At 56.1% G+C, this 20,026-nt stretch overlaps 1 protein-coding gene across 2 annotated transcripts; it reads left to right on the top strand.

Annotated features, from left to right (window-relative positions):
• Positions 1-98: 98 nt before the first annotated feature.
• Positions 99-18,545, top strand: TTC5 (tetratricopeptide repeat domain 5). 2 transcript variants are annotated; one of them, XM_038558401.1, is made up of 10 exons: positions 99-197; positions 4,752-4,884; positions 6,728-6,939; positions 7,351-7,501; positions 8,475-8,566; positions 10,660-10,716; positions 11,234-11,380; positions 11,563-11,777; positions 15,530-15,674; positions 18,041-18,545. In XM_038558401.1, exons 1-10 carry the CDS (start codon positions 150-152, stop codon positions 18,158-18,160), a joined length of 1,320 nt encoding a protein of 439 aa, XP_038414329.1. In that variant the 5' UTR covers positions 99-149; the 3' UTR covers positions 18,161-18,545. The 2 variants fall into 2 exon arrangements, 1 of the variants encoding a protein (XP_038414329.1); XR_005370331.1 differs by lacking the exon at positions 18,041-18,545 and having other exon boundaries at positions 11,563-11,874; positions 15,530-15,653.
• Positions 18,546-20,026: the final 1,481 nt, after the last annotated feature.

Genomic DNA, 20,026 nt, shown 5'->3' with positions numbered 1-20,026 from the left:
GGGTTTGCATAGCTGACCCCGCCCCGCCCCGCTCCGGGCTCCGGGTTCCCGGACCGCCGGCTGCAGCGGGGCCTCCGGGCCGCCAGGGGGCACGGTGCTCGCGGACGGGCCCGTCTCTGTGGTCGCGGCGGGCGGGCGGCGGGGACGCGATGGCCGAGCAGGACGCGGGCGGGCGGCGGGGCCTGGAGGCGCTGCAGGTGGGCCGGGCGGGGAGGGGACGGCGGCGGTGCAGGGGGAGGGGGGAGGGAGGGGAGGCAGGGAGCCCCGCTGCCCGGGTCACCCGGCTCTTGGGGACCCTCCGCCCCAGGGTCACTCGGCTCCTGGGGGCCCCCCCTCCCCCCGGGTCACCCGGCTCCTGGGGACCCCCCGCCACTCCCCGGGTCACCCGGCTCGTGGGGACCCCCCGCCCCTCCCCGGGTCACCCGGCTCGTGGGGAGCCCCCGCCCCTCCCCGGGTCACCCGGCTCCTGGGGACCCCCCCGCCACTCCCCGGGTCACCCGGCTCCTGGGGACCCCCCGCCCCTCCCCGGGTCACCCGGCTCCTGGGGGCCCCCCGCCCATCCCCGGGTCACCCGGCTGGTGGGGGCCCCCCGCCACTCCCCGGGTCACCCGGCTCCTGGGGACCCCCCCGCCACTCCCCGGGTCACCCGGCTCCTGGGGACCCCCCCCGCCCCTCCCCGGGTCACCCGGCTCCTGGGGACCCCCCGCCACTCCCCGGGTCACCCGGCTCCTGGGGACCCCCCCGCCCTCCCCGGGTCACCCGGCTCGTGGGGACCCCCCGCCCCTCCCCGGGTCACCTGGCTCCTGGGGACCCCCCCGCCACTCCCCGGGTCACCCGGCTCGTGGGGACCCCCCCGCCCCTCCCCGGGTCACCCGGCTCCTGGGGACCCCCTGCCCCTCCCCGGGTCACCCGGCTCCTGGGGACCCCCCGCCCCTCCCCGGGTCAGCTGGCTCATGGGGACCCCCCGCCCCTCCCCGGGTCAGCCGGCTCGTGGGGACCCCCCGCCCATCCCCGGGTCACCCGGCTGGTGGGGGCCCCCCGCCACTCCCCGGGTCACCCGGCTCCTGGGGACCCCCCCGCCACTCCCCGGGTCACCCGGCTCCTGGGGAGCCCCCGCCCCTCCCCGGGTCACCCGGCTCCTGGGGACCCCCCGCCCCTCCCCGGGTCAGCTGGCTCATGGGGACCCCCCCGCCCCTCCCCGGGTCACCCGGCTCGTGGGGAGCCCCCGCCCCTCCCCGGGTCAGCCGGCTCGTGGGGACCCCCCGCCCCTCCCCGGGTCACCCGGCTCCTGGGGAGCCCCCGCCCCTCCCCGGGTCACCCGGCTCGTGGGGACCCCCCGCCCCTCCCCGGGTCACCCGGCTCATGGGGAGCCCCCGCCCCTCCCCGGGTCACCCGGCTCCTGGGGACCCCCCCCGCCCTCCCCGGGTCACCCGGCTCGTGGGGACCCCCCGCCCCTCCCCGGGTCACCCGGCTCCTGGGGACCCCCCGCCCCTCCCCGGGTCACCCGGCTCCTGGGGACCCCCCGCCCCTCCCCGGGTCAGCCGGCTCGTGGGGACCCCCCGCCCCTCCCCGGGTCACCCGGCTCCTGGGGAGCCCCCGCCCCTCCCCGGGTCACCCGGCTCGTGGGGACCCCCCGCCCCTCCCCGGGTCACCCGGCTCGTGGGGAGCCCCCCGCCCCTCCCCGGGTCACCCGGCTCGTGGGGAGCCCCCGCCCCTCCCCGGGTCACCCGGCTCCTGGGGACCCCCCCGCCCCTCCCCGGGTCACCCGGCTCCTGGGGAGCCCCCGCCCCTCCCCGGGTCACCCGGCTCCTGGGGAGCCCCCGCCCCTCCCCGGGTCACCCGGCTCCTGGGGACCCCCCGCCCCTCCCCGGGTCACCCGGCTCGTGGGGAGCCCCCGCCCCTCCCCGGGTCACCCGGCTCCTGGGGACCCCCCCGCCCCTCCCCGGGTCACCCGGCTCCTGGGGACCCTCCGCCCCTCCCCGGGTCACCCGGCTCGTGGGGACCCCCCGCCCCTCCCCGGGTCACCCGGCTCGTGGGGACCCCCCGCCCCTCCCCGGGTCACCTGGCTCCTGGGGACCCCCCCGCCACTCCCCGGGTCACCTGGCTCCTGGGGACCCCCCTCCGCCCTCCCCGGGTCACCCGGCTCCTGGGGACCCCCCGCCCCTCCCCGGGTCAGCCGGCTCCTGGGGACCCCCCCCCCATGCCCTCCCCGGGTCTCCCGGCTGCTGGGGACCCCCCGCTGCCCTGGGTCACTTGGTTCACTAGCGGGTACAGGACGCTGTTGGCCCCTGACTTTGTCCTGCTCCTTCTCGGGGTTGTTTCCCCCTGGGCTCGCCGATCCGGGCGCCGCGGGTCCGGGTGTGCAGCAGCTGTCGCCGCGGGGTCCTCCTTCCCACGGGCGTCCCCGTTCCCACGGGGGCCACCTCCTCGCCCTGCTCCCCCGCCGTGGGCAGCTCGATGACCGAGTGCCCCGCCGTAGCCCGGTCACTGCCCTCAGGACTCTCCGGGTTTGGTTCTTGTCCTCGGCCCCCGCGTGGGGGGTGATGCGGGGCGGCCCCCGCCCTGTTCCCGGTTGGCGGCTCCCGTGGGACTTGGCAGGTGGGCGCTGCCTGGGTGCCCGCCCTTCACCTTCTGCCCAGGACCAAGATTGTCCTTAAACCTCAGAAACTCAGTTCCGTGTGTTCTAGGACAGCCCAGAATGTAGTTTTTATTTTATTTTTTTTACTGTTGTGGGTATTTGTCACCTCCCTACCCGTGTGGGGCTCCGACCCCGTGCCCCAGGCCCTGGCCTGCAGCGACCTCACACCGGCCGGCTGGCACCTGCCTGGAGCTTAGGGCGCTGAGGCCTGCGCAGGGAGACACCTGTCTGTCTCTTGAACGTGTTCAAAGAACAACACCCTTAGAGCGTGGCCTGCATTTCTCCTCCAGTTGACCCGGATTTCCTTAATCTCGTTCCCCAGGCCAGGCCGGGGAAGCGAGTCGCAGGCCCGGTCTGTGTTACAAACACTGTGTGTTTGTGTGTGAACGTGTAGAACAAGGGCTGCGGACGCCCTCCGCAGGGTTCTCCCTGCCACGTGGGGTGACGAGGAGGAGTTTTAGCTCTGTGGGTTCACGCGCGCCTGTTTGAATTTTAGCAACTTATGTTGATTTTTTCCACGAGACAAGAATGTTCACTGCAGCAAAACAAAGCCACACAATTTCACGCATATTTGCTTTCACGGCGGGAAAACAGGCTGTGAGACCCCCTAGAATCCCCAACATGCAACCAAGCTGATTGGGGGGCACCAGGTGCGTCCCCCCAGACCTGCCTTCCTGGGCCCATCTGTGCTATGTGGGCTCGGCAGGGGGTGCGGGCGTCTTGGGGGGCGGGCAGGGTGCTGCAGGGACCCAGCAGCGGGGAGGAGGACGCGGACCTTGCTGGTCCGTGGGACTGGCGCTACGTTCGGATTTCATGGTCGTTTTAGGGCAGAAGGAGTGTAATAAAAGAGTGTTTCTCTCAGCGTGTTTTAGGGACCGTTTTCCCCGCAGTCATCTGGGGCGCTTGGCAAGGGTGTCTGAGTTCTGCTGACGCTTCTGAAGTCAGAATCTGCAGCCTGAGGCCGGACAGTAATACCCCGGAGCCACCTTGGTGCTACAGGGGGTTCTGCTCGGCCTTTTCCTCCGGGTGGGGTCTGAAGTTAAGGGCACCAAAGTCTAGGTGAGGACAGGGAGGGAGGCCCGAGGGCAGCCCCCCTGGGCAGGTGGGCCGAGCGTGCTGGATCTGGGGGCACAGGGAAGACCAGTGCCTTGGCTGCTGAAGAAGGGAGGTGCCAGGTGGGGTTTGGGGCTGCCTGCAGGGTGCCAGGTCGGATCCTACAGTCTTCAGTCTGCGATAGGAGGAAGACCTTTGCCGGCCTGGGGATCAGAGAGCGTGGGCCGTGGTGAACACCTTGGTAGGGTCATTGTGTCTAAGGGCGGGGAATGGGGGGGTAGAAACAAAGCGAGAGGCCCCTGCAGCGGTGGGACCAGAAACGAGGCTGATTTGGTCCATCACGGCCTGGGGGCGGGGTGGGGGCTGCGGACGTAGTTAGGATGACACGCAATTGTGTTACATATTTTTGCCGCTGTCCATTTTAGGAGAGAATAGATAATGGAAAGGCTTTGACTGGTGCACAGGAGGGCTCGGACACAGGTATTTAAAATAGGAAATGGAGCATTTACTTGGGACGAAGGCAAGAGAGCCAACAGATGACAAAAACAAAATAAAAAAACCACGAGTGTTTAAGGAAACGATCCTGTAAGGACACCAAGGTTCTCAAACTTAAATTGGTCCCTGCTGCGGAAAGCAGTGGCTCTCCGCGTTTTCATGACCACAAAGTACCAGCACAGGCAAAACTGGGAGTAAGATTGTTTTTGTTAGCACGTCTGGGTTTAAGGGTGAATTTCAAGGTTTGGTGCTCTGGGGACCAGGAACCTAGGGTTATCTTAATGACGTTTCATCTCAAGTTGCAAAGCGTCTGTCCCCTGGCGTGTGGGCTGCCGAGGGGTGTAGTCCTGCTGGAGGCCCTGCTGGCGCCCGGACGGGAGGAGCTGTGGCCGCGGGGCAGGGGTGGGCGCTGGGACCCGGCCACTTCCTTTATGACCCGTGGCGTCCGTCCGTCCTGGGGTAGGGGTCAGGTTGGCTTGCTAGGCGGGAGCCGCAGGGCTAGCCCACTCCGCCCCGGGCCGGCTGCTCTCCTCCTACGGCACCGGCACCGTTCCTACTCTCCTAGGACCTGGTGGATCAGCTGTATTCCTTTCGAGAGTGCTACTTCGAGACCCACGGTGTCGAGGATGCTGGAAGGAAGCAACGGGACGTGCGGGAGGAGATGGAGAAGACCCTGCAGCGGATGGAGGAAGTCGTGGGTATGAGGGGCAAGGAGCCCGTGACCCCTGCCCTTCGCCAAAACGCAGGAGTTTGCTCTTTTTCTGTGGACCCTCTGGTTTCTCACTCGTGGGAAACTCTGCCGTGGAGGCTCAGCAGAGCGCATCCTCCGAGCGCCCCTGTGGCCGGCTGCCTTTGGGTCCTCCAACGACATTGCCTGAAGTTTGATGACAGCAATGGCATGAAATAACATACCTGTTGCTTAAACTATTCTTTTTTTTTTTTTTAAGATTTACTTATTTAAGATGGGGAGAGAGAGAGCGCTCGTGAGAGCAGGGTAGGGGCCAAGGGAGAAGGAGAAGGGGAGCAGACTCCCCCCGGGCTGAGCGTGGAGCCTCCCTCGAGGCTCCGTGTCCAGGCTCCAGGATCATGGCCTGAACTGACACCAAGAGTGGGATGGACTCTCAATTGACGGAGCCACCCAGATGCCTCCAAACTGTTCTTCTTCTTTTTTTTTTTTTTAAAAGATTTTATTTATTTGAGAGAGAGAGAAAGAGAGAGCACGAGCAGGGTGGGTGGCGGCAGAGGGAAGAGCCGGCTCCACGCTGAGCAGGGAGCCTGACGTGGGGCTTGACCCCAGGACCCCGGGATCGTGACCGGAGCTGGAGGCATATGCTCGGCCATCTGAGCGCCCCCCAGGCGCCCCCTAAGCTGTTCTTCTTAGCTGACCTTTTTTCCTCCAAGTTCTTTTACTTCAAATTCATGTATGTACCGATCATGCTATTAAATTTCTAAATGTCACCTCCTGCGTGGAGTCTTCCCTGGTGCCTGCCTTGCTGCTCACGTTATTCGGAGATTCCTGCTACTGACTGGTTGTAGTCTGCGCACCCTAACTCGGTGCTCCAGTCTCCACCGTCTGACCATTTTTGTCCGTATTTCCCTCCCCCCCCCGGCCACTGCTCACAGAGGAGCTGTAAGTGAGGCCTATCAGGCTGGGTGTCCGTTCTCCCTTGAGCGTGCCGCATGGCTTTCAGCCTCGCTGTCTTTGTGTACATCATTTTCTTAACCAGAGGGTCTTGTCTTTTCTCCTTTTCACTTTTTAAAAATTTTTATTTATTTTATTTATTTATTTTTTCATTATTTTTTCACTTTTTTTTAAAAAACATTTTTTAAAAGATTTATCTTTTTATTTGAGAGAGAGCAAGCACAGGGGTTAGAGGAGGAGCAGAGGGAGAGGGAGAGAGAGAATCCCAAGTGGACTCTCTGATGAGCGTGGAGTGTGATGTGGGGCTTGATCTCACGGCCCTGAGGCCATGACCTGAGCTGAAATCAGGACTTGGACGCTTACCCGACGGAGCCGTCCAGATGCCCCTCCTTTTCGCTCTTTATTATTTTTTTTTAATTTTTTTTTTAATTTTTATTTATTCATGATAGTTACAGAGAGAGAGAGAGGCAGAGACACAGGCAGAGGGAGAAGCAGGCTCCAGCACCGGGAGCCCAATGTGGGATTCGATCCCGGTCTCCAGGATCGCGCCCTGGGCCAAAGGCAGGTGCCAAACCGCTGCGCCACCCAGGGATCCCCTTTTCGCTCTTTAAAGCCCGTTCGCTGGGTGCATTCATTGGGTATTTCATGGTTGTTTTAATTTTGCGCAATTATGCCCTGTCCTCTCCCCTAGACTGTAGGCCCCTCCAAGGCAGGGAGAGTGCTCCAGTCGCCACCCCGTTGCCTACCGTGGGAGGGGCCTGCGGATGGTAGGCGTTCAGTGAGTTCTTTGTTCCCAGGGTTTTCTTCCGCTGTTTCACTCCTAGGGCTGACCTGAGGTGGCTTCTTGAGAGGAAGTGTCCTGGTCTTCCCAACCTCCTCTGCCTTCCCCTTCCTCTTAGGTTCTGTCCAGGGCAAGGCACAGGTGCTGATGCTGACTGGGAAGGCACTGAATGTGACTCCTGACTACAGCCCGAAGGCTGAGGAGCTTCTGTCAAAGGCTGTGAAGCTGGAACCCAAGCTGGTGGAAGCCTGGAACCAGCTGGGTGAGGTGTACTGGAAGAAAGGGGATATTGCGGCCGCCCACACCTGCTTCTCGGGAGCCCTCACCCACGTGAGCCGTCTACTACCGCTCGGGAAGCACAGATGGGAAGGCTGAGACTCCTCTGGTTCCGTGACTTTCCCCAGGATACGCATCCCAGAACAGAACTGTACTGGAACCGGGAGAACGGAATCAGAGGGGAGGGGGAGAGGGGGGCAGACCTGCTGCTGAGGAAAACAGGGACGGGCCCGAGGAAGGAAGAAGACGATGGCATCAGGTTCAGGGATAGAGGAGAATCAACCAAATTAATACAATTCATAAATACAAATTAACAACCAAGCTGATCCTTGTAGACGGGGGCCGAACATGTAGAGATGACTGTAAGAACCAAGATGAAAAATTGGATTTGCAAGGTTACGATAGGAAAGATCTGGAAAGGGGAAATAGAGTCAGGAGGGTTGAGTATGACTTCTGCATTTGCAGTGCAAGAACAAAGTGTCGCTTCAGAACCTGTCCATGGTGCTGCGCCAGCTGCGGGCCGACACCGGAGACGAACATTCTCGGCACGTAATGGACAGCGTCCGCCAGGCCAAGTTGGCTGTGCAGATGGACGTCCACGACGGCCGCTCCTGGTGTGAGTGCTCCCAAAGGCTCTCCAGCAGGTTTCTGGAGCAGTGGTGCTCAGCACGGCTACGCGCCACACTTGTCTGGAGCCCAGCTGTAGAGTCTGTCCTGAGGGTCAGGCCCGGGCACCTTAGTCTTGAGAAGGCGTGGAAGGGGTTTGGATGAACCACTGTTCTAGGGGGTCTTGGATCTTTTCCTCCAAGAGACGATGCTTGTGCTTCCACATCGGCTGGGCAGGGCCGTTGTGCGGCGTGCCCAGGACTCTGCTCTGGGTCTGCGTCTGCCCCTTGGGCCCGTGGCATTTGGAAGCTGCTAAATCTGGTGTTATCGGGGGGTCTTGCAGCTGCGGGGCCTTTCGAATAGACTGTTCGGGGTGACCCAGGGAGGTTGTATCTTGAGCCTGGCCTCCGGGATGACTCACCAGCGTGTTCCCAGGGGGCACTGAGGGGGGCAGGATGGCTAGCGTGGGTGGCAGCTGCGGGCTCCCGGGCCCCGGGGACAGGGACGGCCAGGGGGATGTTGTCCCCCTGTGGGTTCGGTAGTGCTGGTTGGGTAGTGTGTCCTGGGCAGCAGCCTTGTGAAGAGCAGGTGCTCCACATACTTGGGAGCAGTCCTTTTGCCCCTTCCCCCTGTTGGCAGGATTGGGGAGTTTTGTTGGATGCGTGCCGTGGGACTTGGTTAAGCTTCTGGGGGTGAATCTCACGGTGCTGTGGGGCCTCCTCATGCCGGGGACTCCCCGACTTGTCCATGCTGGGCCTCCAGCTTGTGGGGGATTATAGTTCAGCTCTTCCTGCCTTGGCCCCGGGTCCCGTGGCTCGTGACTTGCAGCCCTGCGGAGCCAGAAGTCGCTGTTTGCCTGGACATGGGTACATCCTATGGCCCTAGAGGACAGGGACGGGAAATGTTGCCGAGTTTTCAGTCCGTCGGGATGCAGTGGCGGCTCCAAGCCCCTGCCCACCGGAAGCCCTTTGCTTCTCTTTCAGATATCCTGGGGAATGCGTATCTTTCTCTCTACTTCAACACAGGCCAGAACCCCAAGATCTCCCAGCAGGCCCTCAGCGCCTACGCCCAAGCAGTAAGTACTGTGGCCACGACGGAGGCCAGAGTGTCCGTCAGTGTTGTGCGTGGCCCTTCAAGCAGCACGGGCCATGGTTGGCGGCCTCCGCCGTGTGCAGGGGCGACTTGTTTCCCCCAATAACCGCAGTGTTAGGCACCACCTGCAAGGTAGAGGGGTCTTCGAGCTATCCAGTCTCCTGCGGGCGCTCCTGACCGAGTCATGGAGCCCGTCCCCACATGTCCATCTCTCGTCATGGGAAAAGAGTCCACGTTAAAATAACGTCTGTTAATATTTGTGTACGTTTTTAAAGAAAAACGAAAGCTCTGATGCTTATGTATAAATTAAGTGCTTATCCCATGAGATACTGTGGCTCTGGATTTTTCCATAGGCTAAAATCGGAGACAGTGGGAACACCCAGCTGGCTCGGTGGGTAGAGCTCGCGACTCTTTTTTTTTTTTTTTTTTTTTAATTAATTTATTTATTCAGAGAGACACAGAGAGAGGCAGAGACACAGGAGGAGGGAGAAGCAGGCTCCATGCAGGGAGCCCGACTTGGGACTCGATCCTGGGACTCCAGGATCCCGCCCTGGGCCAAAGGCAGGCACCAAACTGCTGAGCCACCCAGGGATTCCCCGCTCCCCCCCCCCCTTTTTTAAAGATTTTATGAGCATGCGACTCTTGATCTCAGCATTGTGAATTCGAGCCCCATGTTGGCTGTAGAGGTTGATTCAAAAGAAAATCTTTAAAATAGAAAACAGCATATAGTCCATCGGACATCATCTCGTCAGGATTAATCCACTGGAGCTCCTGCTTTGCTTGGGCCTTCAGGCCGTTTTTCCATCAGTAACTGCTTACGTGGGAGATTTCCTTCAGGCTGGAGTTCCTGATGCCTCGTTGTAAGAAAGTTCCCCTTGGCCTCGGAGCAGTTTTTATTTGGGCCTCGCATTCACCTTTCTTCTCTTGACATAGAGAGCTGCTTCTTAACCACTACTTACTTTGTTCGGTGTGCAGAATGAAGAACGCAGCTGCCTTATATTTATGTTTGTCGTTTAGGGACTGACTTTTTTTTTTTTTTCCAATCAGGGAATTTGAAGGCAGAGGAATTATAGTTTAGTCTAATTTTTTACTTTGGTGGATGTTTATGTTTAAAAAAATAGTAACAGTGCACTCTTTAAAATTTTTATATTTGGCTCCCACCAAATTGTTGCTTTTGACTCATAATTTCTTCACCCAAACCTGCATCTTTTTAAAGATTTTATTTATTTATTTATTTATTTATTTATTTATTTATTTATTTATTTATTTATTTATGATAGAGAGAGAGAGAGAGGCAGAGACACAGGCAGAGGGGGAAGCAGGCTCCACACAGGGAGCCCGACACGGGACTCGATCCCGGGACCCTGGGGTCCCACCCTGGGCTGAAGGCAGGTGCTAAACCGCTGAGCCACCTGGGCTGCCCCAAACCTGCATTTTTAAACATATTTGAACCAACCATTTAAACCATTTTAATCCATGTTGTATGTACTTTTGTAATGTGCTAGGCAATGAACATAATTAGAAAAGGAAAATGAGCGTAGCCAGGGACCTGGCAGCTTGTTCATGGCACATCGGTCTGCTCTTCATGCTGTTTGGCCACCCATTTATTTAAATTCCAGAATCAGAATTTGACTTTCAGTGGGTGTTTGAAGGGGGCTTGAATGTACCTGTATATGAGCCGGGCTCATGGGCAGAGGAAATGTATTGGAGGACATTTCTAGCCTTCCTCATTTTTACCATTCTCTCACCATTAAAACTTTTTCTTTTTTTTTTTCTTTTTTTTTTATCAAAATGCTTTTATACTTTTATCTCTGTACTGTTGCACGGAGAAATGATTATCATATGTCAGAGTTTTATGCACACACGGAACCCTTATTACCTCCTGGAGGCGTCAGGGGCTGAGTAACCCCACTCAGGCAGGTACTGTGTAATGGGGGCGGGGGGCAGGGGTACAGCTAGCATTTTGACAGTGACGGAACCTGCGTTTTCCAGGGGGCAGAGGCCTGGGCCATGTTGGGCACAGCCATCCCAGAGAGTGAGGCGCCATCCACTGATCGTCTCTTTCTCCCACGATAGGAGAAGGTTGACCGGACAGCTTGCAGCAATCCTGACCTTCATCTGAACCGGGCAACGGTAAGACCTGTGGGCGGGTGGCCATCTGTCTGACAGTCCAGCGGGTGACACGTGGGCCTAGCCTGGCCAATACCGGCGTATTCCTTTGCCCGAGGACAGCCGGGTTGTTTCGAGGAAGACCTGGCTATTTGACTTTGGGATCTGATGGAGTCTCTGGTGGGAAAGGAGAAGGGGCCGAGGAGGTGGGAGGGCACGCAGAGGGTGGAGGAACGGCTTAGAAGACTTTTCTGAAACGTTCATTATAAGTATAAAAATAGAGTGACACGGCCCATGCGGCGTGGCTTGTACAGGATTTGGGAGTGAGCTTCTGTGAAATGACCCCATCTTTGGGGTTTGTGATCTCCTTAGGCAGGATGAGGGGGGAAAGCATTACTGTTTCTTCAGGTTGGTCACCATGGAATGGGAAGGGAAACAGTTTATTTCTGCAGGTTCCTGGCCCATGGCGCCATTACTGCCCCGGCAGAGTTTGGGTTAAATACACACGTAATCAGGAGCTTTTCGGTTACTTCTTATGCAGTTACATAAGTACGAAGAGAACTATGGGGAGGCCCTGGAGGGCTTCTCTCGGGCTGCAGCACTGGACCCTGGCTGGCCAGAGCCCCGGCAGCGGGAGCAGCAGCTGCTGGAGTTCCTCAGTAGACTGACCAGCCTCCTGGAGAGCAAGGTAACGCCGTCGGAGGGCAGGGTCCTGGTTTTATTCTCTCGGGGGTGCATGAAGTAGAATCAAGTAGGCTTCGGCAGTGGTGATGCTGTCCAGGGATGTGGGCAGGCGGGAGGAGGAGTAGACCCTCAGCGAGACGGACTAGTCTTAGCTTCCTACTTTTCCTTTCTTTTTCTCTTTTGCAGGGAAAGGTGAAGACCAAAAAGTTGCAGAGCATGCTGGGAAGCTTGCGCCCGGCCCACCTGGGCCCCTGTGCTGATGGGCGCTACCAGTCGGCCTCTGGGCAGAAGCTGAGCCTGGAGCTCAAGCCGCTGAGCGCGCTGCAGCCGGGAGTGAACAGCGGAGCCGTGGTCCTGGGGAAGGTGGTGTTCAGCCTCACCACGGAGGAGAAGGTCCCCTTGTGAGTCCCCCCGCCTTTCCTCTTTGTCATTCTTGGAGCTAACCCATCTCACTTCCTGCCCTTTCTCTGCCGCCGAGGACCTGCTCAGGGGTCGCAGGTGAGTGAGCTCTCCCCGCCGTGGCTCCCCTGAGCAGGTGTGGTCCGGGCGATGCCCCACCGTCTGCTTTGCCGTCTGCTTTGTCTTCTGGAGCTCGGTGCTCGGGTTCCTGCATCACAGCTGCAGTCGGACAGGCATGTGGAAAGTTATGGAATTCTGAAATTATCCTGCCTCTTTGTGATTTCATGATGACAGAATTTGGAGGAGAATGAATTTTCAGTCCTGTTTGGATTTAGGTGTGCCGAGGGAGTTCTGGAAGGTTGGCTTTGAGTCAGAGTTTAAGACCTGAGGGGAGATTGTCTTAGATGTTATTCAACAAATATTTATCGAGTGTCTGCTCTCTGTATGGTAGGGAGTGTAATACAGAGGATCCGGGTGAAGGTGCTCACAGTCTAGCGGAGGAAATGAGTCAAGATCATTTACTTAGAAAATTTCTTTTTTAAAGATTTTGTCTATTTATTTTTATTTTTTAGTGTTTTAAAGATTTTATTTATTCACACACAGAGAGAGGCAGAGACCCAGGCAGGGGGAAAGCAGGCTCCACGCAGGGAGCCCGATGCGGGACTCGATCCTGGAACCCCGGGGTCACGCCCTGAGCCAAAGGCAGACGCTCAGCTGCTGAGCCCCCCAGGCGTCCCAAGATTTGTTTGATTTTAATTTATATTAATTTAATTAATTTAACCACGCGGTGCAGGGCTTGAAACCACAGCCCTGAGATCATGAGTTGTGCTCTCAACCTCCTGAGCCACCCAGGCACCCCTTGTTCAGGAAATTTTTTAATTCTTGAGAAATTAGGGTTTGGTCCATGCTGTCACCCCCTGTCCTCACTCACCTCCTAAAGCCTCGCTGACTGGTTTCCTTTTTCTGTTTTCTACTGAGGTGGTTTTTCCTAGCATTGCCGCATCTGCTCCTGTGGCTTCCGCCGCGTGGCTCCAGAACGCTCGGACCTGTCCCTCACTGTGCTCTTTCATATCCCTTCTACCTCATCCAAACTGAAATACTTCCCATTAGATGCCTGAGCTCTCTGCGTGGCATTCTCTAGAGACCTAGGAATTGGAGAACAAGAGGATAGTTGAGAAAAGTTCGGTTACCTAGAGCAGACCGTAGCCCTAAGAAGAAGAAAAGGAGATGTAGACAGAGGTGGGGGCCTTGAGAACAAATATTTTGTCGCTCCTTGGTTTCTCTTTTTCTTAAATTCTCACTGTTAGGTTCCAGGAGGACTCTGTTTTTGTTCCTTTGCTCTTTTCTCTTTCTCAGGACGGCAAATGGGTGCCAACTTTTACCACTTGGTAGTGGCTGCCCAACGTACCGTGTAGGAGGATTCTGAGGCCTCGATCGGATTCTCCAGGAGAATGCTGGGCTTGTTTGGGGCGTTGGTTGGGGATTCGGGTGTGCCAAAGGATGGCATGAGCACCAGTTCTTCACCGTCTCACGTACGGTCATCTCTTGGTGATGTTACACAACTGAAGGCTTTGGCGGCCTCCGCTGTGCCCACAGGCGTATCTGCAGTCCGGGGCTCATCTCTAAGTTCTAGGTTTCTGTGTCCAACTACCTCTGGGCTCCAGTCAGAAATCTCTAACTCAGTATCGTCAAAATTACTTGCTTCCCCTTTCTTTTTTAAAGATTTCATTTATTTATTCATCAGAGAGAGAGAGAGAGGCAGAGACCCAGGCAGAGGGAGAAGCAGGCTCCATGCAGGGAGCCTGATGTGGGACTCGAACCCGGGTCTCCAGGATCATGCCCTGGGCTGAAGGCGGCGCTAAACTGCTAAGCCACCTGGGCCACCCTTGCTTCCTCTTTCTCTCCAAACTGTTTGTCCTCCCTGATTTCCTTGTCAGTTGGTGGTAGCTCGTCTGCTCAGTCCCCTAACAGAGGCTTCTGGAAGTCGTTCTGCAAGTCTCCTTTCTCCTGCATTGTGACGCTCACCCAGTTCAGCACTTGTTTTGTGCGCGCCTCTTTTCTGTCTCTACAGATTCAGTCTCGCACCTCATTGCTTCCGCAGACACATCTTCCAGCTCCCTGGTTTCTGCTCAGTGCTCCACGGTGCAGAGCAACGTCTGCTGGACGCAGAGCTGACCACTGCCATTCCTTACATAAAATCCCTCCCTTACTACTACCGTGCTTGCTTTTAGGATAAAGTTGGAACTCATGCAGAGCCCTTCGTACTCTGCTCCCTGCCTGCCTCCTTCCATTCTCCTCTTTTACTTTCCCACTTGAGCCTCTTGGCCTAATTTTTTAGGTTTCAGAACAGCTATTTTCATGCCTCCATACCTTTACACACAGTTCGTGTCTGTCTGGAATTCTTTGGCTGCTTCTTGATATAGCTCATGTTCCCCGCCCTCCTGCCCCCTAGCATTTTAGTATAAAAATTTTCAAGCATATAATACAATTGGAAAAATTTTGCGGTGAACATCTTTGTACCCAACCACCTATATTCTGCTAATATTTTACTGTGCTGGTTTGTCACGTATCTGTCTGTCCCTTAATTCATCCATTGATCCATCTTATTTTTGGTGCAGTGCTGAAGAAATTGCAGAGATCAGTATCTTTCCTGTGAATACTTTAGCATGTAGTCTTTAACTAGAGCTTGATTTGTTTAGTTTTCTTTTACGTAAAATTTATATAGAATGAAATACATGAACCTTAGTGTATATTTGCTAAGGTTTTTTTTTTTAAGATTTTATTTATTTATTCATGAGAGACAGAGAGGGAGAGAGGCAGAGACACAGGCAGGGGGAGAAGCAGTCTCCATGCAGGGAGCCCGATGCCGGACTCGATGCCGGGTCCCCAGGATCACGCCCTGGGCTGAAGGCGGCGCTAAACCGCTGAGTCCCCCAGGGATCCCCTATATTTGCCAAGTTTTGACTAGTACATAGCCCGTTTGAGTGACCTAAACACCCGTCAAGACAGAGAACATGAATTACCAGCACCTCGGAAAGTTCTCTTGTGTCCCCCCCCGCCCCCCCGGTTAATCCCTGTCCACATTCCCCCAGAGGTTTTTTATTCCCACTGAGGATTAGTTTTCCTTTCGTAACCCGGATAAATTTTCATCCTTTACCATTCAGTTTGAGGGGCTCCTCAAGGCGCCTCCGTGCCTTCTAGTTTTGGACATTTCTCCTCTGGGTTCCCGTGGTCTCAGCTTCGGCCCCACTGAACTCAGCACAGGGGAAAAGCTGTTCTGGAGCCTCTCACACTTGTGACCATTGAGGGGTCACACTCCTGCTGGACTGTGAGCTCACTCGTAGTGGATCACTGTTGACTTGCTGAGCACGGAGCTTGACGCACGATAGGTACTCGTGCGAGGGCTGGACGGTTGTGGCGGTGATGTGGATGGACCAGGAATAACGTTGCAGCTACAGCATTTGGGGCGGGCTCATCACCAACACCTGCCGAGTGGTCGCGGTGAACACATGTCTCCAGTTTGTGGCAAAGTGACCGGCGGGTCTGGTGCATCTGTGCTTTACCAGAGATGCTGTCCGTGTAAGGAGTGAGGACGCAGACACGCACCGTGCGTGACGGTGCCTGCCGCAAGCTCACTAAGCAACCGAGAAAGCTTCTGTTCGTTTCGTTGGTATTTTAAAACCACTGTCTTTGCTCTTCTCTCCTGCCCGCTGTCCTCCCCACCCCTCCTGGCCCTCCTTCCTCCCCCTGGCAGCACGTTCGGCCTGGTGGACTCCGATGGACCGTGCTGTGCCGTGATGGTGTACAACATGGTGCAGAGCTGGGGAGTGCTCATTGGGGACTCTGTCGCCATCCCTGAGCCCAGCCTCCGGCTTCACCGAATCCAGCACAAAGGAAAAGTGAGTGACGGTCAGGATTTTCTCGTAGCTCGTAGGCTCTGAAAGCGGGACCAATTTATGTCTTTTAGCAAATATGCAAAGTGATACATGAACACACATGTGTGTATACACAATACACAGATCTATGATGTGCATACACTTTTTTTTTTTTTTTTTTTTTTTTTACTAAAAAGGGAAACTACTGTTAAAAAGAATTTTAAAAATGGACCGGACAGAGAAAGACAAATGTTGTATGATATCAGTTCTATATGGAATCTAGTAAGGCTGGACTCATGAGAACAGGGAATGGAATAGTGGTCGCCAGGGGTTGGGGGGAGGTTGTTCAGGTTGCAGACTTGCGGTGACTGGACAGACACACCTGGAGAGCTACCGTACAGGACAGCAGTCACAACAGGACGGTCCTGCGTACTTTAGTCGCCAATGGGCTAGATCCTAACTGTTGCCAGCAACAGTCCTCCGACCTGGTGGACGTGCTCACTGACACCTGGTGCTCGTCTCCTTCCAGTGGAGATGCGAAGTACACAAGCACGTTGCACACCTCGAACTTACACAGCGTCAGATGCCGGTTCTCGTAATAAAAAAAAAATTTTTTTTTTAAATGGGCTGAAATACCTTCCCTCAGATGCTGTCACTCTTAGCAGCTCCTTATGGATGCCCCCAGTCTTTATTCTGCAACTTTTGCAACTTTGTGGCTTTTTTTTTTTTTTTTTTGCAACTTTGTTTTGAATTGACACACACTCCGGTGGTGATGAAGGTGACGACGATGGCTCATGTTTATAGAACACGACCACGGGACGCTGTGCCGATAGCTTTTGTGGCCCATGCGGGCTCATGTCATAGTCCCGGAAACCTCGTAAGAGGAGCTGTCGGTTCACTCGTTCGTCGTGTCCATCAGGGGTTGGCAGGTAGCGGCCTGGTGGCCAAACCCGGCTCCCTGCCTATCCTGTGTGGCCGGCGAGACAAGTGTGTCCGTATTTTTAAACGAAAACAGTTGGAGGAGTGATGATAGTTGGTGAAGCCTGCACGTTACAGCAGATTTGAACGTCAGCGTCCACAAGCGAACTCCTTCGGGAGCATAGCCGGGCTCGCACGGCTGCTTCCCGGGCCACGGCGTCGGAGGGCACGAGTCCTTGGTGGCGGCCGCAGGACCCCAGGGCCTACGGGAGACAGTTTGCTGCCCCTGGATCTAGGCCGTCTCTACACTCTCCCTGTTGTAGAGGCATCCAGCTCCAGAGCGGGCACCTGTCCAAATCTGGGATGATTTACTTCCGTGAACTTCTGAGGTGTTCAGGCTCCAGAGGGCGCAGGGGCTGGGCCTCCGGTGCTGCCGCCTGGTCCTGGGAGGCCGTGCCTCCCCCTAGAGGTGTGTGCCGCAGCTTGCCTGAGTCGTCTCAGCTCAGGGGAGAAGCCTCTGAAACGTCGGGTGCTGCTTTCACGTGAAGAACACAGCATCACCGCTCTCTTGCTTTGGTTTCTTGATTATATTTGAAGTTGACTAGTTTATCATATGTTTATTGGCTATTTATATTCCTTATATAAGGAATTCTCTCATTCTCTCCCAGCTTGGATCCTGGCTTTAGGGTCACTCCAGACCCTTATATAAATTGGCTTTTTTTTTTGTCACTGCCTGTGTTCCTGGTAGGATGTTAAAAAAATTTGATTTATGAGGCCTCTTTAATTCATGCCTTCACACTCCCAGGAGTGGGACAATATGCTTTGGATGGAGATCTTTTACCGTGTTTTATTACTTTATGACTTCAAGTGATAAAACTTCATAACTAAAGTCATAAAACTTGAAGTCCTAGAACTTCATGACTTAAAGCACATTTGAAGTGCTAGAGGGAGATTTCTGTTATCAGAATGTCTGCACTGTGCCTTCTCTGTCTTCCTTCTCATACGAGAAGAGAAGTGGCTTGAATTTACGTCTGGCGCATTAGTGTCGGGCCTTGGGGACACTTGGACTGAGCGGCCTCGTGGCGGCCGCGTGTCTGGTCTTGGGGTCAGGGCCTCATTATTGGGTGGCCCTGGGGGTCCCGCCACCCCTGGCTGAGCCAGCGGGTGCCCCGTGTCCCTGGCTTCCGCTGCGGAGAAACGCTGGGGACGGGCCCACGGTGTGGAGGCCGGGGCACCCGAGGGTCGGGCTGCGCCGGGCCCGCCTTTTTTCAGACAATTGTCCCGTTCTCGTGGAATCACTGGCTCCCCTCCCATCCCCCCCCCCCCCCCCCCCCCCCCCGCCGCAGACGTTTCCTTCCGAAGCTGGGAAGTGTGGGGAGTCCCATCCCTCTGCTGCCTTTGCCCTGTTGAGGGGTGCTGGGGGGCCGGGCCGGGGGGCCCGAGGTGGACCTCCGTGTGCTTGTCTCCCACAGGACTTCTCCTTTGCCAGCGTCCGCGTGGAGACCCCCGTGCTGCTCGTGGTGAACGGGAAGCCTCAGGGCCCCAGCAGTCAGGCCGCGGCCACCGTGGCATCACGGCCGCAGTGCGAGTGACCGGCCTGGACGTGGCTGCGAGGACGGGCCCTGAGCAGCTCTGCTGGCCGCAGCACCCCAGGGACCCCGCTGGCGGGGTGCTCGAGGCCCCCAGCCTGTGCCCGCCTCTGCTGCCGCCTCCTGTGCCCCCCACGGTTCAGGCAAGGAGTGGTGTCGGTGGAGCGTGGGGGTCCCTCCTGGGACCGAGGCCCGGGCCCCTGTTCTTGCCTCCTTCCCGGGCTCCTGTGTATATATCATTTCAGTATTTATTGCTGAGGGAGGGGACTTAATTTTTTAATGGCTTGTGTATTTTTTTTTTTTTTTTGCAATTTTTGTTTTTAAACTTTATGTCCTTCCCCTTCTTTGGGGCTGGAAGAGAATTAAATTCATTTGGAGAAAAAAAAAATACCGTGTCGTTTGGCTTCATTCTCTCCCAGCTTGGATCCTGGCTTTAGGGTCACTCCAGGCCCCTGGAGTCATCTCCCCGCACCCTGCCTCTTTCTTTCCTTACATGAAACAGTTCACTTCGGTCCCAGTTACAAGGATTCTGGCAACAGGCAGCCCAGGGCAGGAACAGCGACCCCACAGAGTCGCCGGGAAGCAGTTACCCAGCATCTCCTCCTCCTGTCTTCCCTGCAGGCGGCCCTCGTCACGGTGCCAGATACCATCAGTGGTGTCCCAGTGGCGTCCCGGGCTGAGAGACCTCGGAGCTACGTGCTCAGTCCCTTCAGATTATAATGGTGACTTTTTTTTTTAAAGATTATATTTATCTATTCATGAGAGATACAGACAGAGAGAGAGGCAGAGACCCAGGCAGAGGGAGAATCAGGCTCCATGCAGGGAGCCCGACGCGGGACTCGATCCCAGGACCCCAGGGTCACGCCCTGGGCTGAAGGCGGCACTAAACCGCCGAGCCACCCAGGGATCCCCTATAGTGGTAACATATAGGGGAATCTATAGAAACTATGTAATAGTTTCTCTCTCTCTTTTTTTTTTTTTTAAGATTTATTTATTTGAGAGAGAATGCAGACCCACGTGAGTGGGGGTAGGATGGGGGAGAGAACCTGGAAGCAGACTCTCTGCCGAGTGTAGAGCGTGACTGGGGATCATGACCTGGGCCGAAACCACGAGTCGGGTGCCTAACTGACTGAGACCCTGGGGCCCCCGTAATAGTTTCCTTTAATGTTCGTATGGAAGAATAGAAAAATGTGAAGGAGGATTAATGCCCAGCTGGATGGCTGTAACCAGAGAGTACGTTCGTGGATACAGATAAATCTGGAAGAGGTCCGGTGATCTGCCTTAGGTCTCTCTACTTGTCTGGTCCTGTTGAACTCTCTCTCTCTCTCTCTCTCTTTTTTTTTTTTAAAGATTTATTTATTAGGGCAGCCCGGGTGGCTCAGCAGTTGAGCGCCGCCTTCAGCCCAGGGCCTGATCCTGGAGACCTGGGATCGAGTCCCACATCGGGCTCCCTGCATGGAGCCTGCTTCTGCTTCTGCCTCCCTCTCTCTCTGTGTCTCTTACTAATAAGTAAATAAATCTTAAAAAAAAAAAAGAGAGAGTTTATTTATTTATTTATTTATTTATTTATTTATTTATTTATTTATTTATTTATTTTAGAGAAACCTTGTGCAGCGAGCAGGGGAGGGGCAGAGGAGGAGGGAGAGGGACAAGCAGATTCCCTGCTGAGGGAGGAGCCCAGCGCAGGGTTCGGTCTCACATCCGACCTCCTGACCGGAGTCGGAATCAAGAGTTGGAGACTTAACTGGCGGAGCCATGCAGGCACCTTGGTCCTGCCGGACTCTTGATCCGTCGCTTGAACATCATTGGTGACTTATTCATTTTATGAAGATTATAAAGCACAGAGGTCAGAGAATGATGATAAAATAA

The sequence above is a fragment of the Canis lupus genome, chromosome 15 (genome assembly GCF_011100685.1).
Source record: "Canis lupus familiaris isolate Mischka breed German Shepherd chromosome 15, alternate assembly UU_Cfam_GSD_1.0, whole genome shotgun sequence".
In the NCBI taxonomy this organism is placed as follows: Eukaryota; Metazoa; Chordata; class Mammalia; order Carnivora; family Canidae; genus Canis; species Canis lupus.
Note: the sequence above shows the minus strand (reverse complement) of the source record. Positions and strands in the feature narration are given on the sequence as shown.